We start from the raw sequence: 20766 nt of genomic DNA on the forward strand, positions 1-20766 counted from the left end.
ATAGTGCAGTGGCCTTCCTGACTAAATTTGAGCTGTGCTGTGACTGCCTCAACTGCTCCTCCCACTTCCTCTAGAAGAGCTGTCCATCACCCTGCAGATATGCAGCCAAAAGGAAAAAAATAAAAAATAAGCCTCACGCCTTTCACATGCCCAGCCCCCCTGGCTTGCCAGATTTCTCTCCCTCCTCTCTTATTTCCCAAATAAACCTGAGATAGTAATGCAGAGTCGAGGGGAAGGGGAGTGTTGCAGACAATGCTTCTGTTACAAGACTGGAAAGACCATTTAAAGCCACCTTTGGCCAAGTCCTGTACTGTTGTGGAGACCATCAAATGAAACGAGAGGTAGGAAAAATAGAGAAGCAGTGGGAAGAGTGGGTGAAAGACAAATATTGACGCTGCAAGGCATGTGGCAAAATGGATTACAGTAAAAATGAGCCAGTGGAGGGAAGGGGATCAGAGCTCTACAGTTTGCCCCTCATCTCTCAAACCGTTTGTCTTTCACATGCTCTCAGACCAGATTTCAATGTGCTGTATGGAGGTTTAGAAATGATCCACAGCCCCAGCATTTCAGAGGGCAGCAGAGAGGGGGAGGTGTACACAGGGGTCTGTCTCACTGTGACGCCATACAGCCTCGAACGGGTTGGACTCTGGGTGGCAGAGTGGAGCACATAATAAGCCAGTCCTTCCTTCTTTCTGCTTCCCTCCCTCAGTGAGGTGCCATAGTCACGTCATTGTTTGGGAAATAACTGTCCTTTTAAGACAGATCCACGCAAATGTGAGTGAAGGGGAAGCCACGTCCCCATAAATAAACTACCACAAACACTTTATCAGTCCAAATGTAACTGTCCTTTTCATTCTCCTTGTCATGGCTGAGCCCTGGCAGATCATGTTTTTAGGTAAGTGGGAGGAGGAACAGAACAGAAGGAAACTCAAATGAATCTAACCAGCTCCCCTAGAAAAATGATATGACACCAGCCTCACTGCTTATGGCAATGACTCAGCTAAGAAACAAAGGCATAAAACAAGCTCACAGGAGCAGAGTCACAGACACAGGAAGAAGCACGACCCAGATGGAATGTAGGCCTGGCACTGTTTTTCACTGTGCCCAGAGTGGAAGACATTGCATCTGGTCTGTCCTTCATAAATCAGTGTGCCCATGGCTGCCAGTACTCAGGAGGCACTCAAGTGCTGAAGGTAAAGTCATACATCAATACAAAAGGCAATCAGAATATTAGTGTTCACACAAGCAGTTTATCTGGTCACAAAATTAAAAACATAATTAAAAATATTTAGAACAACAGTAGATAAAACTCAGTTGAGGCAGCAGTGAAAAAGTCTAGATTGCCTACTCTGTTGGGCTGTCATTTTACAGCATGTTAAAACATGCTTGGCATCTGCCCGGCTGTTGTTTCTTTGGCATTGAAGTCTAACAGAGCTGCGGTGATAGTTTATTCACCCTGTATTTATTGGTGTTGCTTCCCACCACATCAGGCAAACTACTACGTATGATTAAAAAAAATGTCCTCTGCACTCCAAAGGACTGAGAAAGTTGAACTCAGTAGTAAGATTGTCTGGCAGAAAACCCAGGGCAGCCCTCCTGTAGTCTGACTAATCTCTGTCCAAGGAGAACCACTGGGGTATTATCCCCTCACCTTCTTCAGCCTCCTCTGCTCTGAATATAAATGGTCAAGAAGAAGTTCCTTAAAATTAAATACATGGATGAGTTAGCTGAATCAACCAATTTACGTCATTGATCTTCAGCACCCACATGAATACGTAAATAAAAAAGGGAGGATGCTGAGAAGAATCCATATTACAAAAACAGCTCTTCCCGTTTTATTACAGCAGTTGTTTTGTGAACAATTCCCCACTTGGACCGCAGTGTCATTACATCACCAGTATCGATGTTACATCTCAGCCCATTCTAGCTCTTACTGGGACCCCCTGAATGTGACTTACATAAACTCTGCCTAAATAACAGTGTCAGGAGAGCGCAGAAGAGCTGCAGCTTCAGCAACATCGCCTCCAGCTCCACCTGACAGCAAGGCAGCTCAGTGGTTGTAAGAGGGATCTGCTACGGCTCAGCTAGCAGCACAAAAGTGGTCACCTGAGCCTTGGCTTCTCATCCCAGCTGGGGTGCCATGTGACTCTCCATAGGCCCAGAGCCGGGTAGCTTTGTCTCTGCGTCTCTGGGGGGGGTACCACGAAAGTGAGATCAGAAACTCTGAAATCTCTGTGTACCAACACAGTGTTGCAGCTGTTTAATGGATGACATCCTATTATCTAGGGATAGGGTAGTGCTTACAAACAAGAAATGTTTTTCTATGAACAAAAAGGATGTCAATAATAATAGTGTCAGTTCTGCAGCCTTTCTCTGACCTGCTTAAACTATTAATGTTTAGGTAGACACCAAGCATTTGCCTTTGCTAGGCTACTTTATTATCTTAGTCTCTGTTGATCATACATATACAACAGTCTGTAAAATGGTTAACTGTGAGAGAAAAGGTGTGTCATCCATGACTGCCAGGCAGTGTTGTCCCTGTGGCAGTGGGGGGAGTGGCACCCCATTTCACAACACTATCTCTGTTCAAACAAGGTGGAACATTTTGTTGTACAAAGCAGCCTGCTGCATATATATGCTGTCAGGTATTTACAATGGGATACAGTGCTCCATTGTCATGATGGAGCATGCAAAAAATTAGCATCAGGTTTGATTATTTTCCTTCTTAACAAGGAGGACCACAGCAACCAGGGGTATGGTTTACTATGTAGCTAACAGTGTTTAATCCGTCGTGTTCGAGTACAAAAAATGAGCCCACAACTGGTCAGGAATTCTAGAAGTGCAGGTAAGGAATGGTGTTTACTGAAAAAAAAACTTTACCTGGGTATTGGACATTCAATCTGTCAGTTTAAAGTAAACTGTTATGTGTTTTGGCCTACATTCTTTCAACCTTTCACACCATATGTTATCCTTCCAACAAGCAGACACGTTTGACACATTTGCTGTTCATATCAGTCTACAAATAAAGCTGACAACTACAGGACATACGTATTTCACAGTTACATGGCTGATTAGAGCTGTGTAAATCACATTAATGTAGGTGGTCCTTCAGCTTATAAAGTAAGCTTACTGGGGAAGCCTGTCTGACTCACTGCCCTTCAGCAACTGTGATGATTTTCTACCTCTCCCTCAAATGATTTCTAAGTCAAATAGGAGAAATGTACAGTATATCACAAGCCTTTGTGCTCCACAAATTGCCAAAGTTCTTGTTGTTGCTTCAATAGTGATAACCATTGAAAGTCTAATCTCTTGGTTATTACAGATGGAAAATATATTAAAGTATTGACTCTGATAGTTCTATAATTACATGGTGATGTTCAAGGATTCAAACTAAATTCCTTTTTTATAACACTCGCCCTTAGTGTTTACATAAAAAACAAACCATTTAAAGTAAACAGAGCAGATTAAAACAGTTAAACTGAAAACTTGGGCTGAGCTCTGAAAGAAACATGTTTGACAGGAGGACAATAATATTTTGTTGTATGTTTTTAAAAGGTTTTGCTGTATGACCCTTCTTAAGGTGAATAAGGATTGTGTTGTTGGATACTATACTATCATCTATGGCTGTCAAGAACATGTGATGTTGGTTATCGTAATTCAACAATAAGTTATTTGAATTACAAAAGTAGTTAAATTGAACTGAAAATATCATGAAACATGTTAGACATTCCTTGAGTTAAATGTAAATCCAACAAAAACTATTTGTTCAAAAAGAAATGGCACTCACATATTCGTTGTTTACGTGTTCATATGCAAAAACACAAGTATAACAAACTACTGTCGAATATACTGATATACCAGTAATGGTTTTTAGTGTGTCAGCAAAGTAAGGTACCTTCATTTCAGTTTAAAACAGCAATTTCTACAGTGCACGATCAATAAAGTCCAACCTTAACTTTAAAAACTATATCTGGTGTTTCTACAACAGTATAGATAATTGGAGACATTTAAAGAGAGCAGTTGGTTTTCTAACGTAAATTATTGGCACTATTTCCTGGTTAGAAAGACCTGTTTCCATGGAGGAAATGGAGAAAGAGTATTATAGGTTTGCTCTGACATTTCCTAAAATTGGACTGTAATACATTTGATGCAGCAAAAGCCATAATCCAAGTCAATTTTGTCTCCAGAAAAAAAAATAGTGCTTGTGTCCTGCCACCACAACATAACAGGAAATCAAAGATATAAGTCGTGACGCATGTTAAACGACTACTTTGTTGTTAATGTTGGGAAATACACGAGTACTACAGTGTTTTATTGTGACACGTAAAAAACGTTAGCATTTCTACACTTTATAAAAGCTCTTTTAAAAAAAACAGCTGATTTTCCAAACCTCTAACTACATAAAAATCCTGCGTTGTGCAGTTGCCTCTCACTGAGTGTGTCGGCGCTGCAGTCAGTGCTGCTGATAGGGGTGTGGAGGACACAGCGTTGCTATTATGTTACCACCAACTCCCTGCTGCTGTCGCCATTTTTATAGCGCTTTTCTCAAGACGGCGAGACAACCGTATAACCGGGGAAGCCTCGCCACGAGAAGAAAAAGCCCCAAGATTGCAATCAATCGTCTCTTTCATACAATCTACCTTAGGTATCACTCCGTCGGTACATCTGTGTTGTTTCCATTAATTTTTGTGAATTTGTCAAAAAGCTGAGCTCAAGCTAATAGACAGGCAACCGTGGCCTTTGGAAACGTTACAGGCGACACGTTAACAATGCCTGAGAATTGACGCAACCAAAGCGTTAAGTGTGACTTTTGTCGAGCTTGGGATGAATTCGAATGTAGTGTGGAGAGAATCGTAGTGATTTCACCAACTCAATGCCGAAACGATAATATAAAAGGCCTTTGAAAGAAGCACACTGCGCTAGCGCTACCAATCGGAAGCTATGATCTTAATGCTTGAAGGGTTAACGTTAGCACAGGGAGCTAACGTTGACACCAGAGTGGATTAATGCTTTGCCAGTCAAAGACAGGAACAGGAGCGACAACATCGGCGGTGAGACATAACTCCTAGGGGGAAATATCCAAAGGCGATTGCATTCACATATGGTAATTTGGTGAACGCTCAAAAACAAATCGCTGCGACAGTTCGGGTTAGTGTAACTGGGATTGCCCGTCGACTGGGACTCGTAAAATTGTTTGACTGAGGCGAAAATGTCCAACTGGAACTTCCCCTCCCCCACGCTTGCAGTACTTGAACCCAATACACTCTGAATCTAAATAGGGTGATCGCATAATATAACATTGATCGAGTGCGAATACAACAAAAATGTCAGCCACCACTTCCACATGTGACATTTGATCTATTTTTGCTTTAACGTGCCATAACACAAAGCTGTAAAAGCCATGAGAGCCTATGAGATTACTGCGCAATGCAACCAGGCATTTAAGTTATTTCAACAACTGGTGCCCGCTATGAATCGGCTTCAGCACATAGTGATTGCCATCTTTTATTTGTGTTAGTGCAAGGAAATTCATTGTTCAGGGATTTTGAACAGGGGCATTGTATAGATTTAGCTGAACGGAAATAACGCCCTCATGCTCTAGGGAAAGCAGGTTGAGAGCCATTACGTCAAAGTCAAGTTTGAAACTTGTTAAAATTACGCTGGTAAGAGGCCGTGAAAATACTCAACACGGATTAATAAATAAACTTAAATAAAACAGGGGCAGACATCCACAGTTCCGACAGAATGATACAGAACGCATAGTAAATAAACTATGGAAATGCAGCGGACAGAGTCACTTGAGGTGGCAACAGTATTTACATTTTAAAAATCAGTATAAACCGTGCGCACCATTGTCCGCAGTGTCATTGTCAAACTAAACAAGCGAATCCCCAGAAGCCCTTATCTATACTCAGTTTTATGTCTGATATTAACGTTTTATATTTTAGAAGCAACATTTGTGTATAATGTGAACAGTTATGTCCGACTCTGCTCTAGATGGCGAAAAACGCTACACGTTGGGCTACGGGTTATTTGTAGCGTTTTCTTTTTCCCAACTTTATTGTAAACGTTTAATTAGCGGTGATGCTTTAAATGCCCTAAGGCATTGGGAAATACACAACAGCGACCATGAATATGTATTTTACTTTAAATTATGAGTGGAGTCTTATTTTTGCCTTAGAGGCTTATTCAGTGTCAGGCTAATTGGAGCTAAGTAGCATGCGCTAGCTAGCCAATGATCTCCTAGTGTTACGCTCCTAACTTGACACTCTCATTGGACACTTACGTCATTTTATTGTCAGTTTAATATTTTGTTTATGGGTTAATGTGGACAACGTTATTTTATACCCCACAGCACTGAACCAACGGTGTTTGTCTAACAAGTCTAACTGAGCTGATACTGTAACTACGTTAGCCAGCATCAGCGTGATGTGCCTAAGCGAAGCTAACCAAAGCCAACAATAGCTTTTCAGGTCAGGATTTGTGCTCAGGTTACAGTCAACACTAATAAAACTTAACTCACCGTTTTATGTCCACTCTTTGGGTTCAAACAGCGAAAAGGGGGACCTGGGTGAGACCCCTGTCGCTTTCCACACAGCTTCCACAACCAAAACAATACTTCTGTCCACACACTGCGGATTCCTAGCAAAGCTCCTAAATACTCGCAAACTAACGTTTCCCCTGCGGAGTCCTTTTCTGAGAAAAATCCTTTACCTTTTCCTCTAAGCGGAGCTCTAAATTTAGACTTAAAAATCTAATCGAAAAAGCTAAAACTAAGCCTTAAAAGACGGCCACTTTCAGAAATTAGATCCCCTCAAACCAATCTCTTTTCCCTTTGCAAAAATGGCGGCCCTGCCAGGACTGACGAGACCCCGCCTCCACCGCTAGCCCCCTCCTTTCCTCCCTCCCCGTCACTGAACACGAGCTCCGCCCCCTCATGCTGCGGGGCTCCCCAGTCGTTTTTACAGGGGCGCCGCGGTCGCGCGTCCATGCGCGTACGCGGCACGGCTCGTTTCTTGTCTCAGCTATTTTCGTCGCTGACGTTAAGGAATAAATTCGTGTGGAGTCGTTGCCCGTTAACGGAATTATTGTTTACGCTTTAGACGCAATCACTATTTTGATTTCAAGTAACCGTTTGAAATTGGACACTGACAAATTAACGGCAGCTTTTTTTTAAAGTTTACACAGTTTATGCCATCAAAAATTTCAGCGCAGCATTGCCTTCGGTAATGGTCATATCTTCATAATCATCTCATGAAAATTAAGTCAGCTTTGGGATGTTTCTATCAGGATGTTTTGTTTAAATTATTGCTCTTCCTTCTGACAGGTTGAAAGTGACTGAGATACAATCTCTGTGTTCACATATTCATGAGACTGTTTTTTTGTTTGTTTTTTGTAGGGTTTGAGTGGATACAAAAATAAAAATGTCTGGACTGATTTTTTTTTTATGCTGACTGTGACATGGGGCATAATAGTTTTTGTGACAAAAAAACATTATATCCCAAATGCATTAATACTTACTGTTGATCAACTTTGGAGCACAAACATATTCTGGACTTACTGGGGAGCTCATCTCCAAGTATCCATTTAAATGAGTCATGTGGACATGGCATATGCTCTTTATATTTACTTTATATAAGCTACAGTTTGTAGTCAAGGCCAGTCCAGAAAAAAAACTGCATCATAAAAAGGTTTACAATGCTCAACGACCAAATAACCTTAATGGTTTGAAACCAGATTCCTTTATTATACCACTAAGGGTGCTGGGAAAGAAGCAGCACCTAAGGTCATCCACCCAAAGCGGTAGGAGGCAGCTTTAAGCTGTTACATAACCTTTTTACAAAAGAGAACCAGTATATTGAACTGAAGTGAGGAAGGGAGAGCCGGTACCACACCAAGCAGGAAGATTAAATTATAACAGAGAAAGCAGAGCATGAGTGGAATATATTTAGAGAGGCCGTGGCATTTGAAAATTTAACCTTGAACTTCGAGGTCAAAACACCATGAACACAAGGACAACCAGAATGTTACAATATAAAACTCCTTCTTGTATTCTAATATTTCATATATCATAAACAAAATGTTAACTGGCAGAGTACATCATAGAATCCTTAACTGACTACTTCCTAAAATAGTTAATTTCATATGGAACTGATGGGAACAAATACAAATTTTAGTTGCCCTATAAAATCATTTTTCCTGTATAAAGCACTTGTGATCTTGAAGGCTTCAGATTATTCTGTCCAGCCCCTCCAGTAGACACCTTATGGACTAATAGAGAGGATTGGGCTTGTAACCAGTGGTGGGCAGGTTCAAAACTAACTCTTACTGTTGTTTAGTGTTTCTGAGCACACACCACAAAACTGTCCACTGCTCTTTGGGGATGGCTTAAATGCAGAGTACAATGACCAATAAATTAGATTTTCCTATACAATAATGCATCCATTTGTATGTTAGTCAGGTCTGAATAAGTATCCAAAAAGTGAGTTTAAAATCCATATTTATACATAGATATACATCATATTTGGGGTGACTTATAAACCTTTGAGTGCTAATGACGTTTCAGGCATTACACATGGTTAGAGTCGAATTTGATCATTGTTGTGGTTTTGTTCACACCATTCTCTCCTACCACCAGAAATCCCTTTGACATCATATGTAGTGGGGATGTTCTCATCGTTTCCATCTCTCCTCGACCCTCCCCCACACCCTCAACCGCAACCTCCGGCGCTTGCGCAGTGAGCGACAAGACCCGCAGCTGCTGCTGCAACAGCACACAAGCAAGACAGGAATATTGTTCGAAATAAACTCGGACGGAAAGGAACCGAGAAAAGTCTGGTCGATCATAGTCGCACTTCCTCTCGATATTCAATCGAAAATGATCTGATGACGCCTTTTACAGGAGGGAATGTAGAATGTTCGGGGAGAGTGTATTGATTCAAAATCCGTATTTTCCTTTGTGTTGTCCAATTAATTGCCTTTTTGGTGAGACTCTAGCGCACACTTGCTGTCGACACTTCGTTTTTTTCCTGAAGTTGTGGCTAAAATTTGTCATATTTTGAGAGGCAATGGCCGGTTTGTGATGACATCATGCAGCTAGTGTTAGTGGGCGGGCTCTGAGCTACGAGGGGAGAGGGGCGCAACCGGAGAGCAGCTGTCATCAGGCGCCATTAGGTAACAACGCAACAACTGAATACGTGCTATGTTTCAACAAAGTTTAATCAAAATCGCCATTTTGTGTTATTTCACGTTTTAGTGTGTTTTTACTTAATCCGACACTGAAGAATGGACTACCTGCGGCCAATGGTGACTTGAACTGGTCATAACAGATGTTGTTGTCGAATAGAAACAAGATGGCGTCGGAGGTTGTTTTTTTTTCCCTTTCATCCTTTTGCTGCTGGCCGTGCACAGGTCGTGCACTTATGGGCGGTGGCACCGTGCGCGTTCCCGGTACTTTGTTATTATCGTTTCCTGTTATGTTTCCCCTTTTAATCTATATCGCAGCCACAGTTACGAGCAAACACTAAGGTGACCTGAGGCTAATCCGGTCAGTGCCCGATTTAAAGACTACTAATGTAAACTAGAACGTTTTTCTTTTTATTTATTTGACTTACATTTAATCAAAAAACACCAATGGCTTTAAAATACTAATATTACGTTTTGTATTCCAGGTACTTAAGAGCATAATTATCGCATAAAAAACAACAAAAGGCTGCCAAAATAGATGTCAAAGAAAACCAATGTCGGCCTTTGGGTCCATCTAGTGGCAAGTAAAACAGTTGAAACGGACGTCTAAATAATTCACGTGCCTTTGTGTAATATTGGATTGATTTTTATAATTGTTTTTTTTTTTTTACTTTTTTGATCGCTTACATTTTCTATTTTGAACAATATTACCGTTTATTACCTTATCTTACTGTTAGATATCTAGGTTTGTTTTTACCTCCACATTTCTCACTTTCATGTTATGATAAAGTTAAGACGTCTCTGATGCAGAGAAAACATCAGATAAAACCTAATCTCACTAACCTGGTGCAGTGCCCCGAAATAGAACGACATTTTTTATTGTGCAAATTTCGTTTCTGAATATTTTGTCAGGAATTGTGAAATTTGGAACATTCCAACAATATTCTTTTAATCTTGTTATAAATATATATATATACACACATATGTATAATATCAAATAGGAAAGGCAATCAAAATATTTATTATGTTTTTTTTATATGGCCTGACCTGCTATTACGTTGTATGTGCTTTGTTGTGAGATGTCCAATAAAAATTTAAAAATCACATTTGTTTTGTCATTCTAATGCACACAAAGCTACCATTAAAGGTTAATCTCTTTGGTTGAAATGCATTTAACTCACTGTTTTTGTGCCTAATAAATCCAGACCTTACTTGAATGCCAGATAACCTAGCACGTCAGGATAGTAGAAGTATAATTACATCATTTTACATGTAGGACCTGTGTATTTAAAAAGAGTGAACATTTATAACTATAAATGAAAAACGGCTGAATTTGAGTTCACCACAAATATTGCACGCATTACTTTAACATTTTTACACAATACTTATGAGTTAAAGTAGTAATTATGCTTTCAAATAACCACAAGTTGAAAAATAAAATCAAAATCAATTGACTTTGTTGAAAAAGATAAATGAGGACGAAATATTAGCAGAGTGACGACATTATTTGTAACGAATATTGTAGGAATTAAAGTCCATTATACATCTTTAAAGTCAAAGTTCATTCCATACCAGAACGACAGGGGGTGCTAAGTGACATAATGTGACAAATCCGTTTCATCCAGCCAATCAGCTCCAACGTTCAACTATAGCCTATGTTCTGTCCAATCACAAGCGACGTTGTTGGAAAGCCCTGTGTTGACGGCGGAGAAGGTGACTCTCCGTCGATAGCCGTAGCAGAACACAAAAATAGCGACATTTAAGCCCAAAATATCGGCGTTAACTGAATAACCGACCATGTCTTCGATTGTAAGGGCACTGGGGGCTCTACGGAACAACTTCCAGCAGATCAGAATGTAAGTGGAGTTCATTAGCTAAAGCATAATCTCCCAGATAGAATGCTAACACAAGAATCTTCGACCTAAGTGATCGTGTGTTCTACATTGGGTTGTGTTTCTGACCACGTTAGTCGTTGCCTTAAATGGTTAACATTTAAGGCAACGACTAACGATTTGACGGATCGAAATATAATTGATTTTAATCCGAGCCAAACTCTGGAAAAGAAAATCTCGAATTTGATTTTTGAGTAATGTTTTTGTCTTTCATCGCTCTGTCGGGTTACTGTGACACAGGTTGGAGTCACAGTAAGTATTTAGTCATTAAACGCTGTTGCTGGGTCCTTATTGGGACAGCAGTCGTGTTTTTTTTTTACCGCCTGATTAATTGAAATTTTAACTACTTTTCGAAGCATGCTAATTGTCTGATCTATATCATCATATAGCAGTTATTTTTTAGTTGAGGTGAATTCATTTTTTCTTGATCTTGAACTAGATTTCAACTGTGGCAGAAATACATTTCTTCCGAGTACTATCATGCTGAGCATTATGCTACCCTACCACTAAGTAACATTACCTCAACCTTGTCTATTATGTTTTTCCTTGTTATAATGACAGTACTCGTCCACACATCGAGGCACAGTACAGACAGTTTCCTCAACTGACCAAGCGGCAGCTATTTCAGTCTGAACTCATCAGCGGTACCATGTGGTTCTGGATCCTTTGGAATTTCTGGAAAAGTCCTGAGGAAGTGCTGGTCAGTGAACATTTTATTTTTAACTGCGAAAAAGACATGTTGGTGACCTTAAACATTTTTTTTAAATAAAATATTTAATTTGAGGTTATTATTTGTCACATTTTACACGTGGATGCACATTTGAATTTTATTTTGGGGGGGGGTATTTTATTCTAAAATTTGAATGATCCTACACTTTTGACTCAGATGAAGGGCATTTTTGACAAATTCTGCAATTGGATTAACTAGGTATTTGATATTGGAGATGTGATTAGGAGAAACAAGCTCCTAAAAATACATGATCTACTGTCTTAACAAGGCTAAAAATACACAACATGTTGAGTATGTGAGTCCTAAACATGAAACTTCTTACCAGGGTCACTTCCCTTATCCTGACATTTCCAAATGGACGGATGAGGAGCTCGGAATCCCACCAGATGATGAGGAATAAGGTGATTTCCTTTAAGTTGACATGACTCACAAGTAGTATATGATTCCAAAACACAAAACTTCCTGTAAGACAAAAGTGGCAGCAAACTTCAATGAAAAACAAAATTCTGAGTTTTACATTGAACACTTTTTTTTTTTTTTTTTAACCTTTTCAGATGATGGATTCACGCAGTCTGCACATTGTGCTGCCGGTGGCTGTTTGTACATAGGCTAATAAAATTCTAAAAATCAGTGAAGTGTTTTGTTTGGTTATAAAACTGAAGCAGCTCACAAGTCTTATTTCACTGAATTTTATTTACACGCAATTTTTTTTTCTTTGAAATGCTGAAACAAGACTCATTAAACAGTGTCACAGTTAGCCAGTGTTTGTATATTTTAAATCATAAGCCTATTAAATCAGAACCAAAAACAAACAAACACTAAAAAGAGCTGCAGACAAACAGGAGAAAGAAAAAGGGATGACAGATCTGTGCAGCAGATACTACAGGTGATTAGAAACCCTGCCTGCGGGCCTGCATGTGTGTTGTTGGTTTCGTTTTTGTGTGGAAGTATCGTGTAAAGGAAGAGGCTGACATAATTATAACTACTCTGAGAATCTGATTAGCTCTAATTTAATACAGGGATAACAGTGAGACAGTGTCGGGGTCAAGTCGACCTGAGTAAAACTTTTACAAAGACTGATTTTTTTTTTTTGGAGAGGAGTTATGTTAAAGCTACTTGGCAGAAACTCGTTGCTGCAAAGAAGACTTGCATTGATGCCTAAGCAAAGTTGTGTTTAGACAGGAAATGGGATATTCATTGTCCACTCCCACACCATCATGCTTTACTGTCCAATTTCCTTTAAACTGAATTAGAACTAACCAATAGATGGGCAACAGCCAACCAGAATATTAAAACAAGACACTCAAACTTAAATGGAATTTTTGCCACTAGTAGAGGTGCTCTGTCATTCTCTACTTCTACCTAAGCTTCACTTAGAGACAGGTGGACGATGTTGACAGGTGACAAACAGGCGAAGACTAATTTCGCCCATAAAACTTTGGCATTTGGGAGTTTATTTAGAAAAATGTCTAATTCTCCATGTTCACCAAAAACTGTAGCTTTACCATAAGGCTAAGAATGTGAGAAAGCAGTGAAAGAAACAAAAAAAAAAAAACCATTCCAAAGTCAGCCGAGTGTGACGGGAGGCTGACTACACTCACCAATGACTGAAGAAACACAAGAAAACCTCAGGAGGAGGTGAAGCGTTAAAAGTGTGGAGTGAATGCTGTGGAAGTTGAGCTGGTGGTGAATGGAAACACATCCTTGGCATCTTTCCCTGAGACTGAACATCTGCACATCATCATCAGAAAGGTAACAATAACATCAACTTTGGATTCAACACAGTGGCTCAGAATACTTGTGTTTTTTTTGTTTGTTTTTTGTTTTGCTAAGTGGCACCAGTTTAAAAAATTAGCTCAGGTGTTGACATGGAAACAGACATTTTAATGCTCATCCTAACCTTGTCTGTCAGCACACACAGCCAAAGACCTCAGGTGACAGGGAGTAGAGAGAGAGAAAAAAAACTGCCCACAAAATCAATATAAGATCCAGATGTGAACCAAAGCAAAAGGGAGGAAGAGAAAGCGAAAAAAGGACTTGTCTGTAAACTGCTACTCCAATAAATCCTGATCCAAGGTCTCTAAGAACATTCACAAATACAAAAAATAGACCATAAAGATGAAAAAAAAAGAACCCCACAGAATTGCTTAAGGATTCAGAATCAGAATAAAATAAACATCTCTTTCAAATAATAAATACATAATTCAGAATCCATTTAAAAATAACACATTAACAAATCAAAAACAATGTCACAGATAAAAACACGAAATAAATTAATGCAGGTCATTATTCACACACGTGAACGACTCCAAAAATTCCTATTTGCAGAGGAGAAAAATAAAAAGGCAGCAGGTGGAGCAACTCTTCATCCAAACATGAGCAGTAACTCCTTCTAATCCTCCTACAACAGTGAGGGTCGGAGAGGACTTTTGGACTAGTCTGTGATTCTTCTATGTCTACGAGGAGGAGACGGGAGAGAGGGATGCTCCGCCACCGTGCTGCTCCTCACTCCCTGAACCTTCCTCCACGTTATTGCTGGTGAGTTTGAGATCAGAGGAGGGAGGGCGAGAGACAGAGAGAGAGGGAGGAAGAGGTGGTCGGAAAAAAGAGGTAAAGTCTGAGAAGGAAGAGAGGTGAGTATGAGTGGAGCAAAGTATACACAATAAGCACCATTTGCCTGCGTTCTTTGTCCTCCTTGGCACCATGTTTTCTATTCCTTATAGTATAAGAGGAAACTTGGGGTCGGGGAGTGGGGCGACCTTCTCTGTCCGTTAAGAGCCGCAGCCTGATTTCCTTACACGTTTGACCGGCCAGGGTTTTGTTCATATTCCGACGTGAATTTGAACACAAACCTCAAGTTTGATCAACTGGTTTTTTCGTTGTCAACGAGTGATAATCAAATTTGTTTTCCAAAATAACTACACCCCTGTGGACAGAAGATGAAATAAAAAGGTAATAAAATCTGTCCTGAAGTAGTAAAAATGTTTCTCCACTGGTGTGGTGACATGTGACCAAAAAAGTCAACAAAAAGAACCTCTGTCCCACCAGTGTCCCAGGTGTCAGTAACATCTCCAGCATCTTCTTAAATAAGGAAGTCAATTGACTTTGAGGCGTTTTCAAATTGATGACGAGCCGCGATGGTGCCCCCTCCTGGCCCAGATGGTGGAAAGCAGGCCATATACACTTGTACATGCAACTACAAAAACACTCGTTGTTGACTGATAATACGTTGAACGTCTGCAGACACTGAAGGTGAGCCGGGCATCTGGTAGCAGATCGGATGCGAATGATTATAGCGTCAGACGTGGTAGATAATCTCCATGTCTCCAGAGTGATGTTTCTTTTTTGTTGCTGTTGTTTTCTTTAGTTAAACACCCCCCAGTAAAGTTCATGTCTTTTTTCCCTAATTTCTCTCCTGCAGAGGGCGTCATGCGCTCGTCTTCGTATCTCCTCCAGACTCTGTTCCTTAGGGTGCTTGTGTGGTAGAGGTGCACGTGACGTTTCAGTGCAGTACCCTGTCTCCTGATCATGCATCACGGAGGAGTCACCTTTTTTTCCCCCTGCGGTCCAGGTTCTAAAGCCCACCACCCTCCAAGCCTACAGCCCCTTTCAACTTTCTACAGCACCAAAGTGTCCAATAACAGACCAAACAACTTTCTTCTTCCCCCTCCAAAGGACAACATCTGCAGCTCCTTTTTTTATTGTCCGTGGTGTTTTCTGTTTTTTTTTATTTTATTTTAGGGGGAGTTGAGTGTTAGACAAAGACTCGACTGTGTCTGTTGAGTTTCAGGATTTTTCCCAGTCTCTGCTTGGCTGTAGCCATTCCTTTTTTGGGCCGTTTGCCTGGAAAAATCAACAAAGGAAAAAAAAAACAAAAACAGAAAACCAGAGATTAATCAAATCATAGAAACATGACTGAGTGTCACTGTACGATTCATGATGAAGAGTTTGAAGTATTTCCATCAATTTTTACCAGGTTAAATGTTAGACTACAAAGTGTTGTGTTGTTACTGTAGCTCTAATGGACAGAGAAGCCAACGCTGCTGGACTTGTTAGTGTCACCGAGATAAATCTGGATGAAATATTTAAATAATAAAACCCTACAGTAACAGAAGTGGCAGTGATCTATAACATCTCTGGGCCTTGACACAAACATCTCAGATACTCAGATTACTCCAGACAAAAAAAAACGTAGGACAAGCAAAAGGAATGGTCAAACCTTTGGTGGCCTGATTGCTTATGGGTGGGGGGTTCGGCGCATGTCTCTTAGATGGGTGCAGAGCAGGAGACATGGAGGGGTCACAGTACTGGTAGTCCGTCTCTGGGCTGGTGGCGTGGCTTCCACTGAGGGGGCTGGGGGGCCCCTGATTGTCCCAGGCCTCGCTGCTGCTGTTGCCTTGACTGTCCATCGGACTCTTGGCTCCCTGCAGGAGGCGCTGGTGCGGTGCAGCCTCCCTCTGCTCTGTTCCCAAGCACTGGCTGGGGCTGGACCACCACATGTCTTGAGGCGAGGCTACCTTCTCTGGCTCGGAGGAACACAGCAGGCCGGCCATGGAGAGCATGCCCTGAATGGCCTGTTCTGTGCTGGGTGAGGTAGGACGGTCTCTGCAGGAAGAAGCCAAAAACAACATTCCAGTTGGTCATGAATCCACACGTGCAGAGACAAACATCCTGGTGGGAATATATTTTCAGTGTATTTTCAAGGTGTTTCTCACCGTTTGAGTGGTCTGTGTTTATGCCTGAGTTTCTGAACAGACTGGTCCAGCTCTATAGTGTGCCCTGAGCCTTTCTGTTGAGATGATCTCATCTCCTCCTCCTGCTCTTCCTGGGAACTCTCTGAATCCTCTTCAGAAGAGGAGGACGATGACGAAGACGCTTTACACTGGATTAGTTAAGAAAAAATAAAAATCAGTTTCATTCCAAAAATAGAGTTAATTCATCTTTAAAAATGTCTTTTGGAACTACAGCATCACGATGCTCGATACACCATAGCAACCACTAGGTGGCATGAAAATACAATTTACTTGAAATAAATTGCACATCACGGTAACATGTCAACGAATTAAAGCATTAATCATTCATCCATATTTACAGGCTGTATTACTGAGATTTTGTGACACATCTTCCAGGAAAAATAAACAAAAATATCATATACCTCTGTGGAAGAATCACTGTCAGAGTCCACGTCCGACACACCAGAGAGTCCTGAGACTTCTTCCCTGAGTTCAATCTTCACCTTCTCCAGCCCTCCTGGAAAGTGGAGTACACATAATGGTCAAACCTTTGGTGGCCTGATTGCTTATGGGTGGGGGGTTCGGCGCATGTCTCTTAGATGGGTGCAGAGCAGGAGACATGGAGGGGTCACAGTACTGGTAGTCCGTCTCTGGGCTGGTGGCGTGGCTTCCACTGAGGGGGCTGGGGGGCCCCTGATTGTCCCAGGCCTCGCTGCTGCTGTTGCCTTGACTGTCCATCGGACTCTTGGCTCCCTGCAGGAGGCGCTGGTGCGGTGCAGCCTCCCTCTGCTCTGTTCCCAAGCACTGGCTGGGGCTGGACCACCACATGTCTTGAGGCGAGGCTACCTTCTCTGGCTCGGAGGAACACAGCAGGCCGGCCATGGAGAGCATGCCCTGAATGGCCTGTTCTGTGCTGGGTGAGGTAGGACGGTCTCTGCAGGAAGAAGCCAAAAACAACATTCCAGTTGGTCATGAATCCACACGTGCAGAGACAAACATCCTGGTGGGAATATATTTTCAGTGTATTTTCAAGGTGTTTCTCACCGTTTGAGTGGTCTGTGTTTATGCCTGAGTTTCTGAACAGACTGGTCCAGCTCTATAGTGTGCCCTGAGCCTTTCTGTTGAGATGATCTCATCTCCTCCTCCTGCTCTTCCTGGGAACTCTCTGAATCCTCTTCAGAGGAGGAGGACGATGACGAAGACGCTTTACACTGGATTAGTTAAGAAAAAATAAAAATCAGTTTCATTCCAAAAATAAAGTTAATTCATCTTTAAAAATGTCTTTTGGAACTACGGCATCACGATGCTCGATACACCATAGCAACCACTAGGTGGCATGAAAATACAATTTACTTGAAATAAATTGCACATCACGGTAACATGTCAACGAATTAAAGCATTAATCATTCATCCATATTTACAGGCTGTATTACTGAGATTTTGTGACACATCTTCCAGGAAAAATAAACAAAAATATCATATACCTCTGTGGAAGAATCACTGTCAGAGTCCACGTCCGACACACCAGAGAGTCCTGAGACTTCTTCCCTGAGTTCAATCTTCACCTTCTCCAGCCCTCCTGGAAAGAGGAGTACACATGGTCAGCAAAAATGTTGACTCAGTTAACAGTATGACATTTATCTTGAAAAAAATATATAATTTTCACAAGGACAGATGTCTAAGAAGTGACTCACTGAAGCCTGTCGGTTTCTCGCTTGTTCTGTACTGCCCTCTGCTGTCCAGCATCCGCTCAGACTTCACATCCACGCTGCACTTTGGTGGACCTTGCACTGGGGAGTGTTCACTTTCCGTCTTGACCGGACTAGAGCCTGGTCGCCTCATGTCTCTGCACACAGAAATCCAAGTTGAAACAGGTGACAAAAAAAACAGGCACACAATTGATCAGCTTAGCCTTTTTTCCATTCAAGTTGAACATTTGAAGTTGAACACAATTGATCAGCTTAGCCTTTTTTCAAGGATGGAACATTGGGTCACAGAATATTTAAATTAATTCCTTGTTTAGGCCAAAGCTCTTACCTAATGATTCGGCCGTTGACTAGCATTAACCGAAGGTGGTTGTCCTCTAAAGACTCTGCAGCAGCTGCTGCTGATGCAGTGGAGACTTTGTTGAGTTTCCCGTGAACCTTGGCACAGAACGCTGGGTCCTGAGAAAGAAGAAATACAGTCAATCCACAGGACAATGGTGGACCCACTAGCTGTGGAACTTATGTATAAGAAAATATTAAGCACCAAGTCTGCCTTTGTGCAACATTAAAGTTTCATAGGAAAAACAGTACACGTGGGCATGCAAACAGTCCCAATTTTCCAGTGCAATTTATAGCTCTCACCTCCTCCAGCGGTCCCACCTCCAGCCTCTTCAACACCTCTCTAGTGTGCTGCTCCAAGATGTCCAGGTTGGAGGGCAATTTAGGAGCTTGGCGCTGCTGCTCCCTGAGCCGTCTAGCGGCCCTCCGTGCCTGCCGTGCCTGGCACAGCTTCTCCAGAGTGGAGCGTGTGGTCGGGCAGCCGTTGGATCCAGATGGTAGTCCACAGCCACCTCCCTGAGATTTCACTGGTTTGCCAACACTAAGTGGCTCCTCCTTAAGGTACCAAAGCACAGTCGGTGTCAGGTAGAGCAACAAATGAACTTAAAAAAAACAAGCAAGCCACAGGTCGAGGTTAATTCATACCGACTCATTCTGGCCTCCACTTTAGTGGTTACTTTAATGTGGCCACAGAAAGGCATGTGCATAGCTTTTAGCATGTCTTTTTAGGAAAATTAAGTTTTAAGGTCTTACCTCGACGTGACGGATTTCCTTGGTCAGCTCTTTAATAAGATGATTGGGCCTGACATTGTCTGGTACCTCACTGCTGGGCTCAGTCACCTAAAAAAGCAGCAGAGACCATGTTAAAAAAAAGAATCAGGACTGTTGGTATTTGATGATGTTTACTGCGAGTGTAGAAAAGGCAGAAATTGTCCTGAGAAGAGTTGAACTGAACTGCTCTCACCTCTCTTTTCAACCAGGTCTTCAAAGCACCAATTAAAGCCTTCACTCCTTCTACCAGGTAGTTTGGTGGAGGACAGCTGTCTTCACGAAGCTCTGAGGGGGAAAAAAAAAGTAGGTTGAGTTAATAACGAATACACTACATCAATACTCTAATACAAAGATGTCACATTTAGAAAATGTTGACTTATCTTGATTAATCTACAGCTTATCTGTGATTAGTGAGATTCTTTTTATAAATCATTTCAAAGCTAGTTATAGCGAGTTATAGTGATAAAACATCGTACATGGTTTATAAGTTTAAAGTTTACATATAATGATGACTAACTACTCTTGGAGTCTGGACTAACTCCAAATCCACAGAATGTGTTGTCAAACGTGTTTCTTTACAGGCTTTATGTACATAAAACTGTACTCACCTTTCAGCATTTCTAGGAGGTTTTTGGCCACATACCAACAGATGGCCTCAAAGTATGGAAACTTAAAGAGGTCTGGCGTTTTCAGACGTCGCTCCATTTCATAACACCTGAGTGAGTCAGGATATGTGAACAGACAAGAGAAAAAAAAAACATTAAAGAAAATGAAGACAACAGAAAATAATTAAATGCTATCACGGCCCATGGGTGTTCACCTGAGCTGCATGCCAATGTTGAGGTTGTGAAGGAAGTTCCCTCCAAATGCCATGCAATCCTGAGAGGTGAGAACACCATGGATCCAGCCTGCAGGGGGCGCCAGAGTACTAAACGTTAACAGCTTATACACAATACGATATTTTAAATTCTAATATGGACTTTTACTAGGCTGACTCACTGGTATTTTAAATATACACAAGTATACACACCAGTCCCTGGTGCCTGTGTACAAAGAACAGTTTATCCTCTCAGTGTCTGACGTAAAGGGAGACAAGTTTATCTAATACAGATTGCCTCCTCCACTCAGATAGGTCACGATGTTTTCACGTCACAAAGGGAGAGAAATAAGAATTTGGGGGGCAGGTGGGGGAGGAGTTGGTATAAGACTGATGGACAGGCTTGATAATGCCTTTGCTGACTGACCTGCTCTGCTCTCTGACCCCCACGTATCCCCACCTCTCTGCAACCTTTTTGCTTAAAACTCCCCTTTCACAGCACTGCTTCAACCTGCTGTGAAGGAATGGCTGCAGCACTGATGGAGGATCTGCAGCAGGATGAACTTGTTTTTTGTCTTTTTCAGAGCAGTGG

At 41.5% G+C, this 20766-nt stretch overlaps 3 protein-coding genes across 4 annotated transcripts in view; 1 reads left to right on the forward strand and 2 right to left on the reverse strand.

The window, feature by feature from the left end:
• Positions 1–9514, reverse strand: part of kmt2e (lysine (K)-specific methyltransferase 2E) — a 29390-nt gene extending 19876 nt beyond the window's left edge. The window contains exon 1 of the mRNA XM_025057770.1: positions 6524–9514. The gene's annotated coding sequence lies outside the window, so the exon portion shown is untranslated. The remainder of the gene's footprint in view (positions 1–6523) is intronic.
• Positions 9515–10789: 1275 nt separating this feature from the next.
• On the forward strand, positions 10790–12616 carry ndufb2 (NADH:ubiquinone oxidoreductase subunit B2). The gene is made up of 4 exons (XM_008315600.3): positions 10790–11042; positions 11640–11778; positions 12134–12209; positions 12363–12616. Exons 1-3 carry the CDS (start codon positions 10984–10986, stop codon positions 12206–12208), a joined length of 273 nt encoding a protein of 90 aa, XP_008313822.1. The 5' UTR covers positions 10790–10983; the 3' UTR covers position 12209; positions 12363–12616.
• Positions 12617–12888: 272 nt separating this feature from the next.
• Positions 12889–20766, reverse strand: part of kdm7aa (lysine (K)-specific demethylase 7Aa) — a 20606-nt gene continuing 12728 nt past the window's right edge. Inside the window, exons 8-18 of one of the 2 annotated variants that reach the window (XM_025057768.1) lie at positions 20178–20265; positions 19966–20072; positions 19551–19642; positions 19340–19426; positions 18890–19141; positions 18579–18706; positions 18236–18387; positions 18026–18120; positions 17586–17752; positions 17090–17475; positions 12889–15651 (exon numbers count right to left, since the gene is read on the reverse strand). In XM_025057768.1, the coding sequence (XP_024913536.1) occupies positions 15563–15651; positions 17090–17475; positions 17586–17752; positions 18026–18120; positions 18236–18387; positions 18579–18706; positions 18890–19141; positions 19340–19426; positions 19551–19642; positions 19966–20072; positions 20178–20265 (1643 nt within the window). In that variant the 3' untranslated portion in view covers positions 12889–15562. Of the gene's footprint in view, positions 15652–15693; positions 16028–17089; positions 17476–17585; positions 17753–18025; positions 18121–18235; positions 18388–18578; positions 18707–18889; positions 19142–19339; positions 19427–19550; positions 19643–19965; positions 20073–20177; positions 20266–20766 lie in introns of those variants that run through there. The other variant, XM_025057769.1, reaches the window with a different exon arrangement.

The sequence above is a fragment of the Cynoglossus semilaevis genome, chromosome 8, assembly GCF_000523025.1.
Source record: "Cynoglossus semilaevis isolate Cse_v1.0 chromosome 8, Cse_v1.0, whole genome shotgun sequence".
Classification (NCBI taxonomy): Eukaryota; Metazoa; Chordata; class Actinopteri; order Pleuronectiformes; family Cynoglossidae; genus Cynoglossus; species Cynoglossus semilaevis.

What these genes read in the sequence shown, in the direction of transcription:
- ndufb2 (XM_008315600.3), top strand. Translation starts at nt 10,984, where the DNA reads ATGTCTTCGATTGTAAGGGCACTGGGGGCTCTACGGAACAACTTCCAG. An exon ending in AACTTCCAGCAGATCAGAAT is followed by an intron (nt 11,043 to 11,639) that starts GTAAGTGGAGTT and finishes TTATAATGACAG; the next exon opens with TACTCGTCCACACATCGAGG. An exon ending in AAAGTCCTGAGGAAGTGCTG is followed by an intron (nt 11,779 to 12,133) that starts GTCAGTGAACAT and finishes ACTTCTTACCAG; the next exon opens with GGTCACTTCCCTTATCCTGA.